Below are 23,340 nucleotides of genomic sequence, written 5' to 3' on the forward strand. Positions count from 1 at the left end.
TAGTTTGATTTTTTCAATTGTCTGTCACTCAAAATAATATTAGTATTTTGCAAGTATGGGGTGCAAGATATGAACAATTAACGAAACTTTCTTTTTTATCAGATGTTATCATAATTAAAAGATAAGAGTTGTGTGACTTGGTAATGGCTCGGGTGTATAGGATACAAATGCTGTTGTGCCAGGAGATTCTGTTCTTGTCTCTGGTGCTATAATTTGAACTACACATCACAGGGCTGATGTTTTAGGAACAGGTCCGCCATTCTACATGTTCTGCTGGTTAATAAATGGACAAGAAAATTCAGGTTTAGAAGGACATTGATAAAATTATAATGTCAATAATTTAAATTCACATTATAAGAGTAAATAACAGGTTTCTTCAATGTCATCTGTATGACGTTCTTATTTATGAGCAATTAAAAGTCAATTTACATAAGAATTTTTAAAATTTGTTTACTTAAGTTCAAAATATCTCCAAAATTAATATCATCATTGATTTTATAATAATGTTTTATAAAAAGTACATTGAATTTCACTATTAAAATTTAAAAGTTATATTTATAAGAGGTTTTAAAAATGTAAAGGAAAAAGGAGCTTAATAAGAAAGGATAGTCAAGAGATACAATCTATTAAAGTGCTATATGTAAACAACTTTTACTATCCATTGAATAAATATTATAAGCCAATCGAGACATTGTGCTAACATTGTAATCAACAACTCAAGATAGTTATGATGGGGACAAAATTTGAGAGAAAGAGCTGCATCTTGGTCTTTATCATTGAGCATACACACACACAAACACACACACACACACATTCTGACAACCATGGAAGATAAATCTAAATATTAACAGCAAAGAATATTTAAAACTAAAAATAAAAGTGGAAAGCATTGATCTCCAAAATGTAAAATAATATTCATTAACTGATTGAAATACGGGAAGCATGTTTATGCTTTAGAGAATGGAAAAGTAAATAAGTAAAAAAAGAAAATAAGTAAAAAAGTAAATAATTACAATAATGTGGATTATATTAAAATAAAAGTAGTTTCCTTGATTTTTCAATCATCTGTCACTCAAAGTAATATTAGTATTTTCCAAGCATGGAGTACATGATGTGAGCAATTCTAAACAGGGTAGTTGTTATTTAACTTTTAGAGACCTTTTCCCCCAGATACCCAAGGCATCTGAGTTTGTTTTCTTTTTCTAATTTTAGTTTAGTTTTATTCTTTACTTTTTACCGTCTCCTAACCTTACTTACACATGCCTCAATTATTACAGTTCTGGTGTCTGAGGTATTAAAGTAAAGCTAAATACCTATAATCATTTTCTGAAATTATTTAGACATACTCTGAAAGTATGTCTATATGTCTAAATCTATTACATAAAAAGGAATTAATGTCTTACTTTGAGTAGATGAACGATTGTTTTATAAACACTTCTTTAGTGTTAATACAGGATTTCATCATTGAACAATGTAAAGTTAAGGCTTGGGGTGGGAAGATAGTGAGCAGATATTTCAGTGGTAAATATATACACAGAAATAGAGATACACTGCCAATATGCATAACTGTAAGCAATGGAAATTTTACTTTGGGAGGTCAAATTGTTACTTTAAAAACTGTATATAGCATGTAAAAACAAATATCATTCAAAACACAGAGTTACTGATTCAGTCTATATTTACACTCCATTAACATTCTTTTAAAAATAAAATATGACAGCCTTATTTTACTCCAGAATGTGTCTCATGGTTCCATTTTCTCCCTTCCCCCTCCTCAGTGGCCTCTCCTTGCTTATCCTCAAGCAACAGGGCATCACCTCTCTACAGTTCCAGTCCCTGAAGGAAATCAGCGCAGGAAACATCTATATTACTGACAACAGCAACTTGTGTTATTATCATACCATTAACTGGACAACACTCTTCAGCACAATCAACCAAAGAATAGTAATCCGGGACAATAGAAAAGCTGAAAACTGTAGTAAGTACATTACTCAGACATTTAAAACATAGAAACTTAATTTTTTTCCCATTCTTTTTTGGACCAAAAAATTAAAAATAACATCAGGTCAGAATTGTTGCTTTGTTATCCCAACCCTTAAAAAGGAAGGTAGTTATTACAATTGCCAATATGATATAAAATAATCAGAGTAAGTGACTTTCTACAACATATGGCATATTTATTTGCAAGATGTCTTACCTAATCTTAAGAACGCTCCTGTGGAGATTTGAATTCAGTATGTCTAAATGGAACCTGGGTATTTAAATCATTGGCATCCCAGGTAATTTCAAGGATCCAGTCAATGTGTGGAGATCCACCCTATTGAATTCTCTGTTTGTTGTTTGGTTTCAGTGAGTTTCATAACAGAATAACAGAGTTTTGCCATTTAGAGGTGGTGAGAAAAATGAAGTTGTATTTTTCTAACATGTGTAAAAACTACTATTCAAGAAGTACATTGTTCAAGATGTTTTGTTGTTCAGAAAGAAAGTTTACTTTATTAATGCATTTATGTAGACATGTATTTATCATTTTTTCATCTGTTTTGCTACTTATTGATTCATTTAATAATTTCTCATTTACTCTGAAGCAAATAATGCTTTTGTAGGCACATGACTATGCCATTCCTATCTAATGCACTGATATTCCAATGATTTATACTTAATTCTTCCCTGTTTTTCTACTGAATACTACTCTTTCCTACATCCTATGAGTGCCACTATTATGAGTACAATCATCAGACTTATTATGGTAAATACTGAATAAAAAGACTCCGAACTCAAATGATCTGTTTGCAAATGAATATTCTTGTTGTGGGCACAAAATCAATCCGTTCTAAAAGGCAGAACCCTAGAAAATTCTGCTCTCAGAGTATTTTCTTACTTCTTTGATCTCTCCATTAAAACAATCATAAGGGTATACATGAGTAATGATTGAGTTTGTGTGTGTGTGTGTGTGTGTGTGTGTGTGTATAAATAGAAGACTTTTTTAAAAAGTTATAAACTCTTAAGAGGCCAACATAATTTGTTTATTGAGTTTTCAGTGAATTAATTGATTTATTAAGATCCCATCTTGTTCCAGAAATAATTTAAGACAGCTCAGTCTACTAATTTCATAAAATATAATTTATGATTAATTCTCTTATATTTTAGCTCTTTTCGATCCTTAAAAATATTTCTAAATGAAGGAGATCTATCCCAATATGAGATTCCTGCTAAGAGTGAACTTAAGTTCTTACTCATTCTTCTGTTCCACATAGAATCACGAAATATAAAATCTAATTGTGTATCAAAATATGCATGTTATATTGAATGATATTCATTATTTCATTTGGCCTATGTTATTTCCTTGGTTTTACACATTACTGATTTCTAAAAGAAAATTTGCTTTGCTTTTTCCCTAATGCTTAAGCTTATCCCACATCACAATATGTGTGTGTATATGCCCCAAAGTAGATGATTCATGGCAATAAGATAGATTCTTCTTCAATACCAATTGATAAATGTTTCCCTAAATCAGGGTTATACTCTTGTTTCCTTCGACATCCTTAAAAAAATTAGTACTTCTATCTTTCAAAAATTTAACTATGAATTCAAAATAATGTAAAGAAATATATAAAAGAATCAGAAAAAAACATTCTTCCTCTTTGATGCACTTAATCAGTTTACAAATCCTACAAAAATTCATATTTCATATATCTTTCTATACTTGAAAAGCAAATGGGAAGAAGAAAATGCAAAAAATAAATGTAGGGAAACAAGATGAGAAAAAGGGATATTTCAGTAAATTATATAATGTTATTTTACACTTCTTTAAAACTTCTAAACATTTCAAATGACCAAAAGGGAGTGAATAATAATAATAATGATAATAACTAAAATATAAAATGTGTTTAAACTTTCAGTGTTATGCTTCTTGGATTGAGGTTAACTACTTTTCAGACCATAGACATATTTTTTTTTGTTCTGTGCACAAGAATTGACTTTGCAGTTTGGGGAAAAAAATGAAGCAGTTAGGAGAAACATAGTTTTGTGGTGCTATAGTATCAAACATATCATTTTTCATTTTTAACATATTAGAATAAATATATTTTGCATGGAATTCATTTATCAAAATTTGGACTTCAGACTCACAGCACACTGGATCCATAAAAATTCCATATGCCTCCATTTTCAGAAATATAATTACCCTGTAAACTTGACCTCAGAGATGCTGCTGATGTTTATGATCCCCAGTACTATTTGTAAATGGGAATGTCTAAATGCTTGCTTCATTTTAAATGCACTGTAAATGTTTCCTTTTTGGATATTCCATCTTGGTATATCATACACACACAAGATGTACATGAGCATACACATATGTTCACTACAACACCTAAACATATATGCATATACAGAGTGGATGTCTGTATGCTGTTCCATATACAACACACATGTATATACACACACCTAGTAAACATATCCATGCATACACACCCTTACTTGCCCACTTACATTTACACACAGTTACCGTGAAATACTCTGACCTAAATCTAAGAGTTGGCTTATGAACTTAATGAAAAGGCAGTCCTTCATTTGTAATGGTGTTTTTTGGAGTTCAGCATGATTTAAAACAGTAATGACAATATAAAAAAAGGTTAACTCATCTATAAAGGCTAACAGTGGCTAGAGCAATCTTACTCTTTTAAGTCAAAAATTTCAAAGCTGATTTGAAGAGATTGAGATTGAGGGAAACTCTGGGACATGAAAAGCTAGAATATTTTGGACCTCTGTCATTTATGTGGTTATGATAGTAACCAAATTGCAGTGTTAGGTGGAAGAAGTTTTAGAGTAGATTTATAAAAGCATTTGAAGTTTCTTAAAATATTTAAGCATAAAGTTTTAATACTGAAATATAAACAATGTAGAGATAAATATTACACCAGCCCTTCAGAATCCGAGTTATATTTGAACTTATATATCTCAAGTCTCAAGTCTTTAAAATATTTGTACAGATACTGTTAAACTCAACATGAAATTAAATTCATTATTGATTTTCAAAATAAAAATATTTTTATTTTTCCAATTATAATAGTACCTTTTTCATTATTCAAAATAAAACCAATCAAAAATATATAAAAATATTTTTAAAACTATATTATATATAATTCTTGGTGAATATATTTTTCATATATATAGATAAGGATAGTGAAATACATATTTTCATATATAAATGGGATCATACCATTTCTATTTAAATACCATTCAGTCATCTATGTCTTATACTTAATATAGTATAAGCATTAGTATAAGCATCTCACATTCAATAGATAGAGCTCTTCCTTATTCTTTTTTTTTTTTTTTTGAGATGGAGTCTCACTCTTGTTGCCCAGGCTGGAGTGCAATGGCACGATCTTGGCCCACCACAACCTTTGCCGCCCGGGTTCAAGCGATTCTCCTGCCTCAGCCTCCTGAGTAACTGAGATTACAGGCATGCAACACCACACCTGGCTAATTTTGTATTTTAGTTTCTTCATGTTGGTTAGGCTGGTCTCGAACTCCTGACCTCAGCTGGTCCACCCACCTCGGCCTCCCAAAGTGCTGGGATTACAGGTGTAAGCCACCATGCCTGGCCTTCCTCATTCCTTTTTAAAGCTATTTATAGAAGTATTCTGGACCAGTACCATATTAATTGTATTTTAAATTATTTTCCATTTTTATATTATCACTGCTGCCATGATGTGTATCTAGTTTATGAAACATTTTGTAGTGTACAATTATTTCCTGTGGCTAAAACCTTAGATGTAGAATTTCTCTGTAAATGAGGCTACATAAAAATTTTCTCACTAATTTCTCTGTCATCTTCTGAAAATACTAAATCAATTAACCTTGTTGCAAACACTGTGTGATAGTAATATTTTCCACTACTCTTTAAATCACTAGATATTATCTATGGTTTTAAATTTCAGTGATCTAAAGGAAGAAAAGAAGTATTTTATATTTACATGATTAATTCATCTTTTTTTATCTTGTAAATTGCTTTATATGTGAACTTTGTTCATTTTTAATTTGGGGGTTGTTCTTTTTCTCCTAAATTTGAAAAAACTATTTACAAATTAAATTTATTAAATTTTGTTCCTTAAATGTGTTGGGAATAAGTTCCTCTCTTACTGGTAATTTGAATAATTTGTCTTTTGATAATCCAATGTTTATCAAACCATATTTTTATATAGTTAAGTGGTTAGATTGTTCTTTTCCTTTTTAATTGTTTGATCTTGTATTTTTAGATAATTCTTTTCATCTAGTACTTTAAAAAAATATTGAAATTTTTAACACATCTTGACGTTTTGGCATAGCGTTTTTAAAAAATTCCTGATTGCGATGTGGATCCAAAATAATTTATTAAACAACCCATCTCTCCTTATTGACTTTAGCTAATCAGCTAACAAATCAGCTAAAAGGTGCCAGACTCTATCTCTCAACCTAGGTATATTGTTTAATTTAGTTATTACAACCACCCTGTAAAGTATAATCATCTGCATTTGCAGATGAGTATACATTTATTAAGACAGTTAAATAATATTTCCAGTTTTGGCGCTACTAAAATCATATTAAGGACTTCAACCCAATGCCTGTCTGACTTCGAAGTCTAGGCCCTTAATTTAACCGTGATTCCTCTCAAAATAAAGAAAATGTTGGCTGGGCGTGGTGGCTCATGCCTGTAATCCCAGCACTTTGGGAGGCAGAGGTGGGCAGATCACCTGAGGTCAGGAGTTCGAGACCAGCCTGGCCAATATGGTGAAACCCCGTCTCTACTAAAAATACAAAAATTAGCCAGGTGTTGTGATGCACACCTGTAATCCCACCTACTCGGGAGGCTGAGGCAGGAGAATCAGTTGAATCCAGGAGATGGAGGTTGTGGTGAGCCAAGATCACACCATTGTACTTCAGCCTGGGCAGCAAAGTGAGGAAAGAAAGAAAGAGAGAAAAGAAAGAGAGAGGAAGGAAGGAAGGAAGGAAGGAAGGAAGGAAGGAAGGAAGGAAGGAAGGAAGGAAGGAAGGAAGGAAGGGAGGGAGGAAGGGAGGGAGGAAGGAAAGAAGGGAGGAAGGGGGAGAGGGAGGGAAGGAAGAAAAGGAAGAAAAGGAAGGAAGGAAGGAAGGAGAAAGAAAGAGAGAGAAAGAAAGAAACAAAGAAAGAAAGAGCAAGAGAGAGCTATACATGTGTTAGCTATTATTACTACTGCTAAAAATTTTATGTTTCTATTAAAAATAGTTTATATATTAGACATTCACATATACATATATTATATAATGTGAAGATACAATATTTAATTTTACTTTACAAAAAGTGCCTTCTTGAACATAAAAAAGGATAGATAAATATCAAGAGCTTTCTTTTTACGCAGAAGAAAAATTTACTTTATTAAAGTGATTAATTAAAAATTTGCGAGATCAACCATTGGGAGATATGGAAGGAATAAGATTAGTTATTATGTTATTAACAGGAGGCTAGACATTGAAGAATTTAGAAATGATCTCAAAATCATAAGCAGATAAAAAGTATATGTTTGAGAATCCCTTGAAATGTATTTATTTTTCTTTTTCTCTTCTAAATTAAAACATTTTACAATTGGCTTTATGATAAGCAAGAGACTTTCTAAAATTCAAAAAAAATATCAAGTTTAAATTAATGGCTCAGGGCAAAAATATTTGGTGATGGGGAATATATATTTTTGGCACCAATAAGCTAAAAAGGATACACATTTTTATATTTATTTGTGGTTTTTATGTTTCTGAAATTTGACAGTAGAAAAATCCACCCCATTTTACATGAATCTAGAAAAAGGTAATTTTAGAGCTATAGTTAATTTCTAATAACTAAACTCTCTGGATGACAATGTCATCCAATTTTATAATGAGTCACTGCATGTCCAGAATTGAAACAGGTCGAAGCGTTAATAAGTAGGGAATAGAAGGCACCTCACACAGTGAAGAATAAAACAGTGTTTGCTTAATATATTGTTTTATTTGTTTTTCTCTCGTAACTGGGATAAAAACAGCAAAATACAGAAGCAAGCATTTTACTTACTATAACATCATAAGAAATGTTGGATTTCTATAAAATAAACAGACTTTATATTGTCGTCATTTCTAATATGTTGTATATTACAGAAAATGAATTTTGATTACAAATTAAGATTTACCTTATTTTAAGAAAATATTACTAAGGTAAGGCAGATTTTCTTACTTTCTCCTGCTCCCATACTTTCACCTTTAATTTGTGCACTCCTAACCCATCCCATGCTATCTTGAGTAAATGTGCGTTTACAAACAAAATGCAGCCTACCAAGTCAGAGGAACCATTCTTTGGGCCTGGTAGCCTGGGAAATTAATGAACTCTGTGACACATTTCATTAAACCATAGCTTGGTATGAAACATAAAGTGTGTAACTTTGAATATAGTGAAGTCACTATTCTTCTGAGTAATCAGAAAATAGAAAATCTTAATTATACTTCTAAGATTTTTCCTTTCAAAATTACTAGACTAATACATCAATACACTGTTCTTTGTAAAAAAAAAAAAAAAAAAAAGGCATTCAAGTAAGATTTTGTTATTGTATTTGAAACAGCACACTAATTACTAACAATGCTACAAAATGTTCTCTATGTTCTTATCAAAAGGATAATAAGCAGTTGCTCTTGCCAATTAGGTACAGAAATGATATCCCTTCTATTTTGTAATCTAGAAATTCTGAGAGAATGATCTCTCAACAATAAAAGCCAGGATTACTGCAGACTCCAGTTTTTATTACAAACGGTGGGTGATATTTTAACTTGACTTGCCTCTTCATCAATGGTTGCAAAATTTTAAAGTAAAACTTATAATCATTAAAAATGCAAAAGCTAGGCTTCAGTTCTCCAGAGATTCTTATTTAGACACTATTGTGAGTTGTATTGTGTCCCCTCCAAAAGATGCTCAAGTCTTGACCCCTGCTATCTATGAATGTGACTATATTTGGAAATAGGGTATTCGCACATATGGTTAAAAGGAAAGTTAAGATGAGCTTATACTGGAGCAGGGTAGGTCCTTCATCAAATGACTAGTGTACCTATAAGAAGAAGAGAAGAGACACACAGATGGATACACACAAATGAGAACACCATGTGAAGATATACACCTACTCAGAGGAAAGACAGCTGTGTGACAGCAGAAGCGACTATTGGAGTGATATAGCAGCGAGCCCAGAACACCAAGGATTGCTGTCAACTGCCAGAAGCTACGGGAGGGCCATAGAACATTCTCCATCGGAGGCCCCAAGAAGAAACTAGCCTGTGAACACTTGGATTTTGGACTTCTGACGTCTAGAACTGTGAGAGAATAAATTTCTGTTGTTTTAAGAAGTCTAGTTCATGGCAGTTTGTTACAGTATTTCTATGAAACTAACACAGACAATGTGATGGGAAACCTGGGATTCTGCATTTTTAATACAAAGCAGATCATTCTGAGACAGGTGCCTGTGGAAAATCCTTGGGAAACTCTACTCTGTCACACCCCATATTATTCCCCCATCGTTCTATAGTCAAAAATATATTCAAGAACACGTGATCCTAACAATTCATTTTTTCTTCTGAAGCTGTGTTCCCTTATAGGAAAATTCATAATTGAATAGCTTAAAACCAGATATTTAATAATAGGTTTGGGAGACAAAGATAAAGAGCTAACTTTAAAAAGCATTCTATGAATAGTGGGATTTGTTTTGCATTTACTAATGATAACATATTCAATAAATAAGGGGAACACTTAATTATAGTTTATACAGTAATTGGGTAATTATAGTATAATAAGTATTGTACTATCAAATTTTATTTACTTTAGACTTTCAACAAAATACTTTTGGATTCATTTTACTTTTTTACACTTACATCTCTTCTGAGAGGTATTTTATATTGTGCTCAGTTTTCTAATCAAACCTTAAGAATTTCTAAAATTTTATTTCTTCTGTCACTACTGCCTCTCACCTCCTCCTATCAGAATTTCCTGCTGTGGTCCCATTCACGTCAGAGATATACAGTAACTAGGGTATATAAGAGTTAACAACAATTTGTGTAGCATCTATTTAACCTGTTCAACATGGGGAATGGGTATGTCTCTGCACTTCTCCATTGCTGCTTCCCCAACTTCTTTATTAACCCATTATAATTTTTTACAATGTCATATAATGTCATTCCACTTTCCACATGTCTAACCTTGCCTGCACACAGAGCTTATTGCCGGGCAGTTTAGTGCTTACAAAAGACTGAATGATGGCCCCATGAGGATGACTGCATTCAAATCTTCAGAACCTATGAACATTATCTTATGTGGTAAAAAGGACTTAGCAGATGTTATGGATCTTAAAATAGAATGATTATCTTGAAGTTATTTAAGTGGGTTACAAATATAATCACATGTGTCTTTATAAGAGGAAGGTAGAGGGAGGTTTGACTACTGTAAAGGAAAAGGTGATATAACCACGGAAGCAAAGGTTGCAGCAATGTCACTTCAAGCTCACGCCAAAGGGGTCTTTAACAGCTAAAAGAGGTAAGGAACAAATTCTCTCCTGGAGACTTCAGAAGCAATCAGTCTTGCTGACTCCTTGATTCTAGCCCCTTAAGAGTCATTTTGGACATCTGAACTCCAGAACTATGAGAGCTTAAATGTAGGTGATTTTAAGCAATGAAGTCTGTAGTAACTTGTTACAGCATGAAAGGAAATTATTTCAGTATTCTTTTAGTGACATGAGCCCAACTCAAATTACTTTAGGCATAGAGAGACCATATTAACTCTCAGAAATGAGAAGTCCAAGGAATATCTTTTCAGACACAATTGGATCCAGGGGTTCAAACAACATCACTAGGGCTCAATCCTCTATTTGCTTCACTCTGCTTTCCTCTTAGGCAAATTCTCATTCTTCATGAAAAATTACTGGTCCTGGAAGGCATATGCTAAAAGCATTCACAGAGTTTATGAGTTTATGAACACAGATTAAAAAGCTCTACCTTCCCTCTCCAGTACGGGTTGACCCTATTTGGATCATATGCCCATCTCTATTATCACTATTATCTCCTTGTCACCAACTATTCAAATATGCCTTCAAGTCAATCCTATCAAAGAAACTGACATTTTTTGAAATAGGAGGTCCTTTACTCTCCTGCTTAGAATCTTTCAACAGTTTCCAACAGCTCTTTGGACAAAACACAAAATCCTGAAAATGGCCACTAGGTCTTGCACAATCTGTCCCATCTCCGTCTTACCAGTTTAGCAGGGTACCACTTTCCATATGCTGCCCATGTCGGTTTTCTGAGAGCACTAATCTGATTCCTTCCTTAGACTCTCTTGGCTGGAGTGCCCGTTTCCCCCACCCCTTTGCCTTAAGAATTCCTACTTACCCTTCGTATTTCAGCTTTAATATCCCTTCTTTTGTGGGCTGGCCTAATGCCATTTGCCCACTAAGTTAAGACAACTGCTATATTCTATGTTCTCTCAGCACTCTGTTATATCTATATATCTATACACACACACACACACATACATACACACACACACACACATACACATGTATATACACATACATACACACACATATACATTTCTATACATACATAAATTTATATGCAGCCTGTTTTTCTTATTAGCTGTAAACTCCATGAGGTAACAAAATATGTATTCTATTTCATGTTTCAGTTATATCCTCAGCTCTGAGCAGAGCTTGCATAAAGCAGTTTCTCAGTAAACATTTTTTAAAGTAAACACAGGGATGTGCTTTTATGCCTTCACATTTCTCTTGAGTACATGTATTGATCATTTACTTAATGTGTTAGACCCTGCATTAAAAATTCTACTAATTTGATGATTAATCTTCATCACAATCCTAAAAGAAGATATTACTAGATATTACTATTCACTTTAAAGATAAGTAGCATGTAAGTAATTGCCCAAGGCTACATGGGTCATTACAGAGTAAGAGTTTAAGTCTATGTCTAATCACAAAACCTTAACTATAATGACTATTAAATGGTACTTTTCAGCTTTAAAAAAAGGAAGAACATTACCTGTCCAAATACATTTCAGTATTTTTGAAATAATCCATTTTCTTTCACATACAACACTGGAGCAAAATCCATTATTTTAAGCTTCCCTCTATTTTAGTTAAAGCAGGTTCAGTGTTCTCGGTAAAGGTCAAAATGCTAAGCACATTATTATCTCTCCAAATTTTTAACGGACACCTGGAATTCAGATGAGATAAAGAAAAATCTATTTTGCAGCTTCCAGAGGAAACATGGAAGAAGTTAAAGGTTGCCTAATAACTACATTGCTAAAGTTTCTTTAGAGAGGTTTATAATGGCCTTTTGAACTGTAAGTCATTGAAGAGCCCTTCCACTCCTTCACTCATGACTATCACTGCGGGAAGTCACAGGGCTGTTGAATTATTGGTGCTGATCGAAAATTTCTTTCTCTTAAGACTTTCAAAGAAGTAGCTTCCTTGGCCTTTTGTTCTATGCTATGTGGAGATACTTCCTTTGGTTTCACTCTGGAGAAAATGATCAACCTACCTTCATTTCCATCATCTATTGGTTTGGAAAGAATGAGAAGAAAATAGTTATGATGGTTTTCTGTTTATTATTGCTTTCTTCCAATACATATTGTTTCCCTGACCCAAAACTGCTCTGATATTGGGCATATGATAAAGACCCAGGGAGGCGTTAGATAGCAGAAGAGAGGTAAGATTTTGAGTGAAGCTAAAGCTTCCTCTCCAATTAGTGTCAAAGCATATAATGAAAGATCAAAGCAGTCAGCCTTTACCCTTCCACATACTGTAAAGTTCTGTCACCTTTAGCAGAGGGAAGGGGAAGAGACAAGAGGGAGAAGATAGCAAACCTGAAAATAAATAATGTAATATAGTAAAATAAATGGGCCCAAAAGTTTATGGAATATCATAAAATAGTGCCAAGGTCATATTTGTGACCTTGTCAATGTCCTCAAGAATGAAACTGAGTTAAGTGAGGACACTAACTTAAGACGCCTACTATATTCTATATTTAGTTAGCACTGAATATATATTACATTTATATTATATATAATGTATATTATATAATATATATTACATTGATATATATTTATATATTGTAGGTATAATGTGTATATGTATTTTATATAGATAGATAAAATTATCTGTAATTGAAGGTCTGAGATAGAACTTGATGAACAAAAAATATAAAAAAAGAAAACAAAAGTGATCAATACAGAGTGAGAGAGTCATGACACTCTACAGTATAATTTTAACCATTCTCTACTTCTCTTTACAAGTTGCTCTCATAATACAACTTTCCCTCTTCAGGATTTCCTCTGAAGATCATGTTTATCCCATTAGAAAGAATATGTAAACACTGTATATAACTATATATGTCAGAAAATGAGATACTTGATAACCTTTAAATGACTAAATGGTTATGAGAATTGTAACTTAATATTCTCAAATGTAATTGATCTTTGCTACTTTTTAACTTTGTCTATTATATAGAATTAGACCATCCATTTATATTTAATCAGTTTGGTTAAAATATCTTTTTACTCTTTACATCTTTATAAATTAGTGGGAAGTTATTTATATTCTACTTTTTGGGACGTGGTGATATAAGACCTATGTTAAAATTCTGTTTCTGGCTGGGTGCAATCATTTATGCCTGTAATCCCAGCACTTTAGTTCGAGACCAGGCTGGGCACCATGGTGAAACTCCATCTCTACAAAAAACAAACAAACAAACAAACAAAATTAGCCAGGTGTCATGGTGCATACCTTTAGTCCAAGCTACATGGGAGGCTAAGGTGGAAGCATCACTTGAGCGCAGGAGGTCAAGGCTGAAGTGAGCCAATATCACACCATTCACTCCAGCTAGGGCAACAGAGCAAAATTCTGTTTCAAACAAGCATAGATTCCATTTATGCTGACGTTTCTTTTGTGGAATGAGAGAGACCTCTTCCTGTGTATTATGACTAAATCAGAAAGAAATAAGCACTATTGCTATTGGTTCAAAATCAATGTAACAGATAAACTGTTGATAAGCCATTCCCAAATAAAACATCAAATCATTCAACTTTTCAGGGGAAGAGAGTGTAGATATGATAAGAAGATAAAATATAGTCATGAAATATGATATTTCATTTTAATAAATCTTTAAGACATGGAGAAAACCACAATTAAGCAAAACCTTCAAACTATGAGTTATCTAAAATAATTTATAATATATTTAAGTGTAGGGTCAACCCTATCTATACAGGAAAGCATTCCATTTAGTCTTTGTTCTTTCAGATTATCTTTAAAAATTCTCTTTATCTGTTATTTAAAATGATAACTATAAAGTTAATTAGTTAGAATAGAAGAATATGTAGTTTTCAATGAAGTTTAGTGGATGCTTAGCAGCTTTTCTGGAGCATTTGGGAGAAATTTTATGTGAAAACTTTTGTCTATAAACAAGAAACAGCAAGTCATCCCACTCTGCACTGTTGAAAGTAAATATAAGATGTCCACTTCTGACCAAGATGAAATAACAAAAGGGAGGGATCAAATTTACCCTCCCTCATGAAACAATCAAAAAAAAAAGGACAAAATAGATGAAACAACAGATTGCAAGAGACTGGAGAGCAGAACATAAGGGAAAGTGATTCCTGAGAGTGAGAACATAAATGAGGTGAGCCTTATGACTGCTCTGGTTAACTGCCTTGAGAGAGATTTTAAGCCACAGTATAGTGAGGAAGATAACAGGCAGAGTCGCAAGAACTCCAAGTTGAGAAGACAGAGCTAGGAGTCCAGGCAGAATAATGCAGCTAGAGTTCACAGACAATACCAGAGAGGAAAACAGCACACAGAGACAACTGCACTATAAGAAATATTAAAGGAATCCCTTTGGACAGGAGGAAATAATACCAGATGGAAATGTGGATCTGTACATAGGCTGAGGAGCACCAGAAATAGTAACTACATGGATGAATATATACGACTTTCACCTTATTATTTAGTTGTCTTCAAATACAATGTCATGCTAAATCGAAAATAGTAACAATGTAATGTGGAGTGAATAACATGGGAAAGTAAGATGTATGACAGTAGCTCAAATGTAAGGAATAAGAAATAAAAGCATCCTATTTTAAGATCCTTAGAATAGATGTGAAGTGGCAGAGTATAACTTGAAAACAGTCTGCAATAAATTAAAGATGTTTACTCAGATTTAGCTTCTGGGAAGATGGAGGAAACATACTTTTACCTTTTCCTCCAATAAGTACAAATAAAAACTCTGGACATTATAAGACGACTCTGAAAGGTGGACAGAAGAGGCAGACAGGTGTGGGATCTTGGAACCCAAAGAACAATGCAGAGGTGAGTTCTCTGAGTTTTTTTTTTTTTTTCCCTGCATATATCCCAGATTTCGAGATGAAGAAACTGGCAACTCAAAAACCCCAATAGATGCAGATTTAAAAAACCCCAAGAAAAGCCTGTTCTTTCTACCCAAAGAATCTGGAAAGGAGCAGATAGACAAGACAGAAATCTTTTAGATAATAACTGCTCTACTCCAGCCAAACACCACAGAAAAACAACAAACAAACATACAATACTAAAAACAACAAACAAAAAAACAAACTTCATTCAAGCTCGCAAAAGAGAGAAGAGTGTAGACTTCTACTCTCACCAGGCCAACCTCCCTTCCATGTGATGTCAGAGAAGGCAGGGTATGGAGTTCACATTTTCATCTCCACTGAGTGATAGATGCTAGGCAGTATTGGGCGGGGAGGTGGGGGGTTTCTTTTCTTTTCTTTTTTTTTTTTTTTGTTGAGACAGAGTCTCTTTCTGTTGCCCAGACTGGAGTGCAGTGGTGTGATCTCAACTCACTGCAAGCTCCGCCTCCCGGGTTCAGCCTTTCTCCTGCATCAGCCTCCCAAGTAGCTGGGACTACAGGTGCCCACCACCATGCCTGGCTAATTTTTTGGGGTTTTTTTTGTTTGTTTGTTTCTTTGTTTTTTTTTTAGTAGAGACAGTGTTTCACCGTGTTGCCAAGATGGTCTCAATCTCCTGACCTTGTGATCTGCCCACCTCGGCCTCCCAAAGTGCTGGGATTACAGGTGTGAGCCACCGCGCCCAGCCCTGTATTGGGTTTTAACCCAACACTTGTGGCCTTGGGCAACTTACACTCTCTGTGACTCTGCCTACCTATAATCGTTCTATTTTTCATGATGGTTTTGAATATTAGTATTCATAAATGAAGAAAGAATACCCCCTCCAAAAAGAAATAAAACTAAAGGCCAATGTATTTCTAAAGAATCTAGAGGCGGGCGCCTGTAGTCCCAGCTACTCGGGAGGCTGAGGCAGGAGAATGGCATGAACCCCGGAAGCGGAGCTTGCAGTGAGCTGAGATCCGGCCACTGCACTCCAACCTGGGCGACAGAGCGAGACTCCGTCTCAAAAAAAAAAAAAAAAAAAAAAAAAAAAACCACCAAAAAAAACACAAAAGAATCTAGAGGCAAAACTCCTTAGCAAAGTAGTAGCAAATAGCATTCAGCAATATGTACAAAGAATTACACAACATAACCAAATGGGTTTATTCCAGGGATATAAGATTGGCACAATATTTCATAATCAAAAATGTAATATATTAACAGTCCAAAGAAGAAAAAATTCATGATAATGTCAATTGATACAGAAAAAGCATTTGAAAATTTTAACATTTGTTTCTATTTAAAAATCTCTGGAAAAATAATGGAAATTCAGAGTAAGTTTCTCCGCTTCATGAAGACCATCTACAAAAATCCTACAGCTAACATCGTGCTTAATGGTGAAACGCTGAATACTTTCCCCCTAGATTGGGAACAAGAAAAGAATGTCCTCTCTTACTACTTATTTAACATAGTATTGGAAGTTCTACCTAGCAAATAAGGCAAGAAATGAAAAATAAAGCTTATAGATTGAAAAGGAAAAAAAATCTCTCTATTCACAGATGGCATGATTATGTACATAAAAAATTTCAAAAAATCTACAAAAACCTCCTAAAATAAATAAGCAAATTCAGCATGATTATAGGATAAAACATAAAACTTACAAAGTTTAATTGTATCTGAATACATGTAATTAACATGGGACCATAGAAATTAAAACTATAATACTATTTATAATTACTAAAAGATGAAATACTTTGGTGTAAATTTAACAAAACATGTACAGGACTTGTATGCTGAAAACTACAAAATACTGATGAAAGAAATCAAAGCAGATGTAAATAAATGCAAAGGCATACTGTGTTCCTGTATTGAATAGCTCAAAATCATAAAGATGTCAATTATCCCTAAATTTATATACAGCTTTAGTGCAATGCTTGTCAAAATCTCAAAAAGGTTTGTTGAGATAGAGTCAAAATGTTTATATCATTTATATGGAAAGGCAAACAAGTTAGCCTAACTAAAACTATTTTGGAAAAGAAACAAATGAAATGGGAATATTCAGTTCACATATTTTCAAGATTTATTACATAGCTGTCATAATTAAGGCTGTGTGTTATTGTAAAGGGATAAATACACAGATCAATAAAACAAACTCAGAAATAACTCACACAAATGTACCCAATATATTTTTTACAAAGGTGCAAAAGCAATTAAATAGAGGAAAGGTAGCCTTTAAAGCAAATAGTGCCAGAGCAAATGGACATCTATAGAGCAAAAAATGAACCCTAAGCTACATCTCACACCTTATAAAAAACATTAACTTTAAAAACAGATCATGGGATTAAATGTAAAATGTAAAGCTATAAAACTTTGAGGTAAAAAAATAGGAGAAATCATTAGGAATTTAGAGTTAGGTGAAAAGAATTTAGAGTTGGCATGCAAAGAACAATCTACAAAAAGTTGAAATGATAAATTCAACTTCATCAAAATTAAAAACATTTGCTCTGTAAAATGTCCTAAGATAAGAATGAAAGTATAAGCTACAGATTGGGAGAGGAGATATTCAAATCAGATAGTTGTTACAGGACCAACAACTTCTTATGCCTGCTGTACAGTAACATACAGATATTCTGAGACAGCAGGATTTGCAGCAGAGAAACAGTTTAATGATTGCAGGGCAACCTAGTGAGGATATGGGAGGAAACTCTCAAATTTATCTCTCTGAGCATACTGGGCTGGGGTTTATAAGAGCAAGGGGCTGGAAAACTATGACCATTGGTTAGTGAGAGTAAGAAGGGTGAAGTCATCAGGATGTGGAAACTCCATTCTTCGGTAAGCCATCTCCTCATAAGATCCTTCAGACCAGTTGGCATCAGTGGGGTCCTTCAGACCAGCTGGCATCAGTGATTTCTCTGGCATGCAGGACATGAAAAAACATCTTAAGGCAAAAGCTAATGTTTCATAATGTTCAAATAGTTATCTATAGAGCAGTTAAGGAGAACTATAATCTTGTAACAGGGTCTACATGACTCTGAGACAAAAGCAAGCAACTATGAGGAAGCAGGTCAAACAAAGCTACATTAATTACTAATGATGAGTGTGGTGCAAGCGTGGCTTCTTTTCTTTTCTTTTTTCTTTTTTATTTTGAGATGGAGTTTCACTCTTGTTGCCCAGGCTGGAGTGCAATGGTGCGATCTTGGCTCGCTGAAACCTGTGTCTCCCGGTTTCAAGCGATTCTCCCTCCTCAGCCTCCTGAGTAGCTGGGATTAGAGGCATGCACCACCATGCCCAGCTAATTTGGTATTTTTAGTAGAGATGGGGTTTCACCATGTTGGCCAGGCTGGTCTCAAACTCCTGACCTCAGGTGATCCACCAGCTTCGGCCTCGCAAAGTGCTGGGATTATAGACATGAGCCACCGTGCCCACCCACTTGGTTTATTTTCATTTCTCCCCCTCTCATCTTCCCTTATTAGTATTATAAAGTTTATAGGAATGGTTTCATAGATAGATGGAATATATAAAGAACAAAAAGTAGCACTAAATAGCAAATAAATAAATAAATAAAATCTAATTGCAATGGTCAAAGATATGAAGAAACATTTCTCTGAAGAGTGTATAAATGAAAAATAAGCATATTAAAAATGTTCAACATTATTAGCCATTTTATGGAAATCTAAATTTAAAACACAATGAGATATTACTACACCTATCAGAATGGCTAAAATAAAAAGAGTAATAAAATCAAATGTGGGAGAAGATGCAGAGAAATGTAATAATCCATACATTGTTGGTGAGAGTGTAAAAATGGTACAATCACTCTAGAAAATAGTTTGCTACTATCTTAAAAAAAGAAAAAACCCTAACTAAAATGTTAATACCATATAACTGAGCAATTAACTCCTGAGAATTTATTACAGAACAATGAAAATTATATTTATACAAAATCATATACACAAATGTTTATAGTAGCCCTAATTGTAGTAGCTCCAAACTGGAAACAACCCAAATATCCTTTCATGGGTAAATAGTTAAACAAATTGTAGTAACCCATGCTATGAAATACTATGATCATAAAAAGAAACAAACAATAAACACAACAACCTGGATGAATCTCTGCATATTTATTCTAATTGAAAAAGTGCCAATTATGAAAAATTACATACCGTACGATTCCATTTATATAAATTTTTTAAATTACCAAATTATAGTAATGGAGAAGAGATTAGAGGCTGCAGTAAGGGAGCTCTAATGGGTAAGTTTAAAGGGAAGACGGGAGACAAGTCAATGTGAAGATCCAAGTACAAAATTAAGGATTCTTGCTATGAGGAAATCTGTATTTTGCCTATATCAATGCCAATGTCTAATTGTGTTACTGTACTATGAACTTTTTAAGATCTTGTGAGATAAAACTGGGTGTCCAAAACACAATATCTCTCTGTATCATTACTTACAACTACACATTAATATACAATTATTTCAGAATAAAATATTTAATTTAAAATATAAACCCAAAAGATAAAATAACAAATAAAAAGTTATACAGCTCATAAGCCACATTTGCAGAAAAACATAAATAGAAATAAAATCATTTTAATAATCAATTTATCCAAATCATAGGAGAAAAGAAGAAAAGGAGGAAGAGAACAGAATGGACCAACAGGAAAAAAAAAAAAGAAAAAAAGAAAACTAAGATAAATTATTTCAACTTGATTATTTCAATTATTACATTAAATGTAAGTGGTTTAAACACCATAATTAAAGGACAGAGATTATCAGATTGAAATAAAGCAAAACAAGGCTCAATGACTGCTGCTTACAAGACTTGGACTTCAAATATAAAAGCACAAATAAATTAAAAGTAAAATTATGGAAAAATACTATGAGAGAGAAGTAGATGAAAGAGAGTAGAGAACCAGAAATGTATGAACAACTTATTTCTTATAAATATGCAAATTTCATAGAGAAAGAGTATCTTTTCAACAAATGATACTGGAAATATTGAATATCCATATACAAAAACTGAGTATATCCTTACATAGTACCTGTGATTGTTCATTTTATATGTCAGCCTAACTGGGGCATGGGGTGACCAGCTATTTTATTAAATATCATTTCTGGACATGTCTGTGAGGATGTTTCTAAATGATGTTAGCATTTGAATTGGTATGCTAAATGAAACAGATTGCCGTCACCACTGTGGGTGGGCATCATCTAGTACACTGAGGGTTTAAATAAAATAAAAATTTGAAAGAAGGGAGAATTCACTCTCTCTGCTTGGCTACTTGAGCTAGAACATTGATCTTTCCCCTGCTCTTGGAATGGAACTTACATCTTACATCATTGTTGCTTCTGGTTCTTAGGCCTTTGGACTTGGACCAGAATTTATATGATCAGTTCTCTTGGATCTCAGGCCTTTAGACTCAGATGGGGACTGCACCACTGGCTTCCATAGGTCTCCAGCTTTCAGGTGGAAGATGGTGAAACTTCTCAGTTTTCATACTTGTGTGAGCCAATTGTGTGTGTGTGTGTGTGCGTGTGTGTGTGTGTGTGTGTGTGTGTGTGTGTGTGTGTGGTGTGTATAAAAATCTCTTAATGGTTCTGGTTTTCTGGAGAACCATGACTAATACAGTACCATATGTGCAAATTAACTCTAAATGAATCATATGGATAATTGTGAAACCTATAAAACTGCTAAAAGAAAGTACCAGAGGAAACCTTTGTGACCCTGGGTTGGACATACCTAAAACTGTTTAGATAGGATGTGAAAAGTATGATTCAAAAAAAAAGTTGATAAATTATCAAAATGAAAAACTTCTACTTTTCAAAAGACAGTATTAAAAGAATGGAAAGACATGGCTAAAATTGGGAGAAAATACTTGCCAAATATATAAAATCTCTCAATACTCATTAATAAGAAACAATACAATATAAAATGGGCAAAAGATTTGGTGACACTTGAACAAATGAGATATATAAAAGTAAGCACATTAAAAGATATTCCACATCTTTAATCATTAAGAAAATGTGAATCAAAACCACAATCAAGAGCTACTACGTTCAAATTAAATAGTTTAAAATTGAACAAACTGACCACATCAAATATTGGTGAAGATGGGGGAACACAACTCAAGCTAAATTTTGTGTTGTGTTCATTGATGGTAGGAATGTAAAATGGTACAACTACTTTGAAAAACAATTTGACAGTTTCTTGAAAAGTTGACCCTATACCTACCATGTTGTCCAGCCATTCCACTCCTGGGAATTTATCTAAAGGGCAAGAAAGTATATGTCCATACAAAGACTTTTACACATATATTCATAGTAATCAACTACTACTGTTTTTAACATCCAAAATGGAAAACACTCTAAGTGTCTGTCAATAGGTGAATGGATTATAAATTTCATATATCCATATGATAGAATATACACAGTAATAAAAGTGAATAAACCATTGATACATGCAGTAATATAGATGAAACTCAAAATAATTATGCAAATGAAAGAAACCATATAAAACCAGAAAATGTACTATATAATTTCATTTATTAAAAAATTGTAGAAAATGCAAACTAATGTACAATGAGTAACAGAAAGCAGATCAATGATTGTCTAAGGAGGATGGTGCAGGAGGCAAGAATCACATAAGGTCATGAGGAATCTTTTGGAGATAATGAATACATTAATTATCTTGATTGTAGATATGGTTCATGATGTCAACATTTATCAAATGGTATACTTTATATATAAGCAGCATATTGTATGCCATGTGTACCTCAATAAAACCGCTGCACACAGGCACACATACACACACAGTCCTCTCTTAAACTATACTGGAAGAAATTATTCAAGAAGTAGCAAGATTTGTTGATAGATCTAAGTCTGCCTTTAAAATATTTTTACACAGTTTACCATAGGGGCCTTTTTATAACCCAAGGATATAGGACAAAGAAAATTTGAATTGGAATATTTGTTTCACTGTTTCAGAACTAGTCAGGATCGCAGGTGCGGGCGATTTGCTCTCTCAAGCATATGTTAGAGAAGTTAACTTTCACAGATTTCACAGATGTAGCTCCCTGCTTGTATTACACTACCATATTCAGTGCCATCCCAACCCACCTCACAAATGTTCTTGCCATAAAATTTTACATCTCATAACAAGTAAAGTTGGTAACTAATGGAAAGATAAAGTTGATTTTGATGTTTTAATCTTTAGAATTCTTAATATTTCATGAAAACCACATATAGTTGTATTTCAAATACCTCAAATCACTTTCAGAAACACAGAATAACATTTGAAGTATTTATGGCTCTTCTTATCAATATCAAATCTCCTTTCACTAAAATAATGTTATGCAGTATAAATAATAATATCCTGAATAAAATATATTCAGTATAAAGGGAAACAAAGATGGTTTGCCTTAAGTGGAAATTTAAAAATTATTTGGTCCTTCTGCCATCAACAACAACAAAAACAGAGACAACATAGAGATAACACTAAAAACTGTTGTTACTACTTTAATCTCTATACTTCTGCATAAATAATCATTGTAATTTGCTGAATATTCTTTCAAAACTTCTTCCTTACGTGTGATGACTTGACTAATATCAAGGTAGACCTAGCCAGAATATAGCAGGGTCTTGTAGAAAACTTACAGTTTGGCTGGCGCAGTGGCTCACGACTGTCATCCCAGTACTTTGGGAGACTGAGGTGAGTGGATCACTTGAGGTCAGGAGTTTAAGACCAGCCTGGCCAACATGGTGAAACCCTGTTTCTACTAAAAATACAAAAATTATCTGGGCATGGTGGTGTGCGCCTGTAATCCCAGCTGCTCAGGAGGCTGAGGCAGGATAATTGCTTAAACCCAGGAGGTGGAGGTTGCAGTGAGCCAAGATCATGC

At 33.5% G+C, this 23,340-nt stretch overlaps 1 protein-coding gene across 5 annotated transcripts in view; it reads left to right on the forward strand.

Moving 5' to 3' along the window:
* Positions 1 to 23,340, forward strand: part of ERBB4 (erb-b2 receptor tyrosine kinase 4) — a 1,170,744-nt gene that overhangs the window by 843,739 nt on the left and 303,665 nt on the right. For all 5 annotated transcript variants that reach the window (XM_050751368.1, XM_050751370.1, XM_050751367.1 and 2 more), the window contains one exon: positions 1,779 to 1,978. In XM_050751368.1, coding sequence (XP_050607325.1) covers positions 1,779 to 1,978 — 200 coding nt within the window. The remainder of the gene's footprint in view (positions 1 to 1,778; positions 1,979 to 23,340) is intronic.

Source organism: Macaca thibetana, chromosome 12 (genome assembly GCF_024542745.1).
Source record: "Macaca thibetana thibetana isolate TM-01 chromosome 12, ASM2454274v1, whole genome shotgun sequence".
In the NCBI taxonomy this organism is placed as follows: domain Eukaryota; kingdom Metazoa; phylum Chordata; class Mammalia; order Primates; family Cercopithecidae; genus Macaca; species Macaca thibetana.